Below are 2664 nucleotides of genomic sequence, written 5' to 3'. Positions count from 1 at the left end.
CTCCTCCCTCAGACCAGGGGTCCAGGCCCAGCCTCCTCCCTCAGACCAGGGCTCCAGGCCCAGCCTCCTCCCTCAGACCAGGGCTCCAAGCCCAGCCTTCTCCTCAGACCAGGGGTCCAGGCCCAGCCCTCAGCCCCGGGTTTTAGCCCCCGCCCCTCGGAGCGGCCGGGAGCTCACCTGCCTCTGGCAGCCCTCCACGATGATGAGCTTCTGCTGAGGGGAGGTGCGAGCAAAGACAATCTCCGTGTGGTTCTGCAGGATCTCGTCAATCTGCTCAGAGGTGAAGTCCTTGAGGTCGGTGCCATGGATCACACAGGCCTTGGCATCCCTGAGGAGAGCAGAAAGGACACGGCCCAGGCCAGGGTGAGGAGCAGGGGTGGGGGTGAGAGACAGAGAGGCGGAGGGCCACGACAAGGTCAGAGAGAGCCAGAAGTGAGGCACTTTGGGTGGAGTGGAGAAACGGGAAGGGACAGAGCCAGGCACAAGGGCAGGAAAACCAAACCTAAACATACAGGGGTGGGGGGAACAGAGTGAAGAAATGTGGGGCTTCCTTTAACCCTCTGAGAGAGCAACTGTTCATGATTATCTATACCCTGACCACTAGGTGGGGTGGCAAGGGCCTTTAATCCAGCCCTTGGGAGGTAGAGGCAGGCAGATGTCTGAGTCTGAGGCCAGTCTACATAATGAGTTCTAGGCCGGCCAGGGCTACACAGTGAGACTCTGTCCCAAAGAAATATTTACATTAACTGTCTGTAACCTGCCTTCACATACACCTTATTTTGGGTGGTGCTGGAGATAGAACTCAGGGCCTCTTATTACTGGGCAAGCACTCACCTCTGAGCTACACCCCACCCCTCACTGGGGGATTCTATGCAGGAGCTCTACCCCTGAGCCACACCCCAGCCCCTCACTGGGGGATTCTAGGCAGGGGCTCTACCACTGAGCACACCCCAGCCCCTCACTGGGGAGTCTAGGCAGGGGCTCTACCCCTGAGCCACACCCCACCCCTCACTGGGGGATTCTAGGCAGGGGCTCCACCACTGAGCCACACCCCAGCCCTCACTGGGGACTCTAGGCAGGGACTCTACCATTGAACCACACCCCAGCCCCTCACTGGGGGAGTCTAGGAAACCCTGTCTCTGAGCTACAGTCCTAGTCCTTGGTGCCTCGGGACAGGATCTTGCTGTGTAGTTCAGGCTGGCCTCCAGCGAATGGGGCTCCTCCTTCCCTTCTGAGTGCTGGGATTATAGGCGTGCACCACATAGCTGGCTTCACTTTACTTTGTATCTGTATTGCATGAGGCCTTTTTGAGGATCAAGCCCAAGGCCTCGTGCATTCTTTCACTTCCTGGTGCACATCATAAGCACTTCTTCACTGACCTCCATCCTTGCCTCTGTAGACATTTTTTTTTCTTTTTTTTTTTTTTTTTTTTTGGTGTTGTTTTTGTTTTTTTGAGAAAGGGTCTCACTGTGGAGACCAGACTTGCCTGGAACTCAAACAGATCTGCCTGCCTCTGTCTCCTGAGTGCTGGGATTAAAGGCGTGAGTCCCTGCACCCAGCTCCTTGCCAAGGAGGAGGAAACCGGGGCTCGAAAGGGTAGCTGACTCGCTTACGATTATGTGGCGCTGAGGAGCTATGAGGAGGGAGACTCAGCCCCGGGAACCCCGTGGCTGCCGCCCTCACACCGTGCCAATGATGCAGGCCCTGAGCAAGCAGAGGCGTCCCGGGGAGGAGGGGGGTCGCCGGAGGAGTAAATGTCCATGAGGGGCCTCCCGACAGCTGGCCCGGCAGGAGGAGGAGGCGTGGCCGCTCACCTGGGGTTGACCTGGCTGACGGGGATGTTCAGCCGGGCAGCGATGTCCTCGACCGTCTCATTGCCCTCCGAGATGATGCCCACGCCTTTGGCGATGGCCTTGGCAGTGATGGGGTGATCGCCGGTGACCATGATGACCTGTAGGCACTGTGTTTTAGGGATGCCCGGCTCCCGTACGCGCCCCCGACCCTGCGTGCGCCCGGTGCCCCAGGACACACCTTGATGCCCGCGCTGCGGCACTTGCCCACAGCGTCAGGGACGGCCGCCCGGGGAGGGTCGATCATGGACATGAGACCGACGAAGCAAAGGTTGTCTGTGGTGAAGTTCACGTCGTCACAGTCGAAGGCGAAGCCCTTGGGGAACTGCTCCTCCGGCAGGTAGTAGTGGCAGAAACCTGGCCATCGGGACGGAGAGGGGTCATGAAGGCGCCGGCCTCAGCACCCCCATGTCTGCCCCCCCCCCAGCTGCCTGGCTCCCCCGAGGTCAGTCTCCCCGCAAAGCCAGAAGCCACCCGGGAGCTGTTTCTCAGCAATGGCCTCATTCCTACGTTCATTTATCCACTCACTTCTTCACTCACGGGCATTCCCCACCCACAGGGTCCTTAGAGAGCGGTGCGTTCCTGCCCACTCCACAATACACACCCAGGACACGCTCGCCCAGGCCACCAAGCTCCAGGTAGGCGTTCTGGAAGGCCTCCTTCATCTCCTCATCCAGAGGCTGCTCCTTGCCCTGCAGGAGGATGGTGGCACAGCGGTCCAGAATGCGCTCGGGGGCACCCTTCATCACCAGCAGGTACCGGTTGTCATTGGGGTCCTCCGTCTCGTGGATGGAGAGCTGCAGCGGAGCAGGGC

The 2664-nt window shown here is 59.7% G+C and overlaps 1 protein-coding gene across 1 annotated transcript; it reads right to left on the bottom strand.

The window, feature by feature from the left end:
- Positions 1–177: 177 nt before the first annotated feature.
- On the bottom strand, positions 178–2644 carry LOC129674799 (sodium/potassium-transporting ATPase subunit alpha-3-like; the record flags this gene model as incomplete). The annotated part of the gene is made up of 4 exons (XM_055604903.1): positions 2455–2644; positions 2032–2207; positions 1815–1951; positions 178–328 (listed from the first exon to the last, which is right to left on the bottom strand). Coding segments are annotated over exons 1-4 (606 nt in total), but the record flags the coding sequence as incomplete, so codon positions are not given.
- Positions 2645–2664: the final 20 nt, after the last annotated feature.

Source organism: Psammomys obesus, unplaced genomic scaffold (genome assembly GCF_907164565.1).
Source record: "Psammomys obesus unplaced genomic scaffold, mPsaObe1.curated_primary_1811, whole genome shotgun sequence".
NCBI classification, from domain to species: domain Eukaryota; kingdom Metazoa; phylum Chordata; class Mammalia; order Rodentia; family Muridae; genus Psammomys; species Psammomys obesus.
Note: the sequence above shows the minus strand (reverse complement) of the source record. Positions and strands in the feature narration are given on the sequence as shown.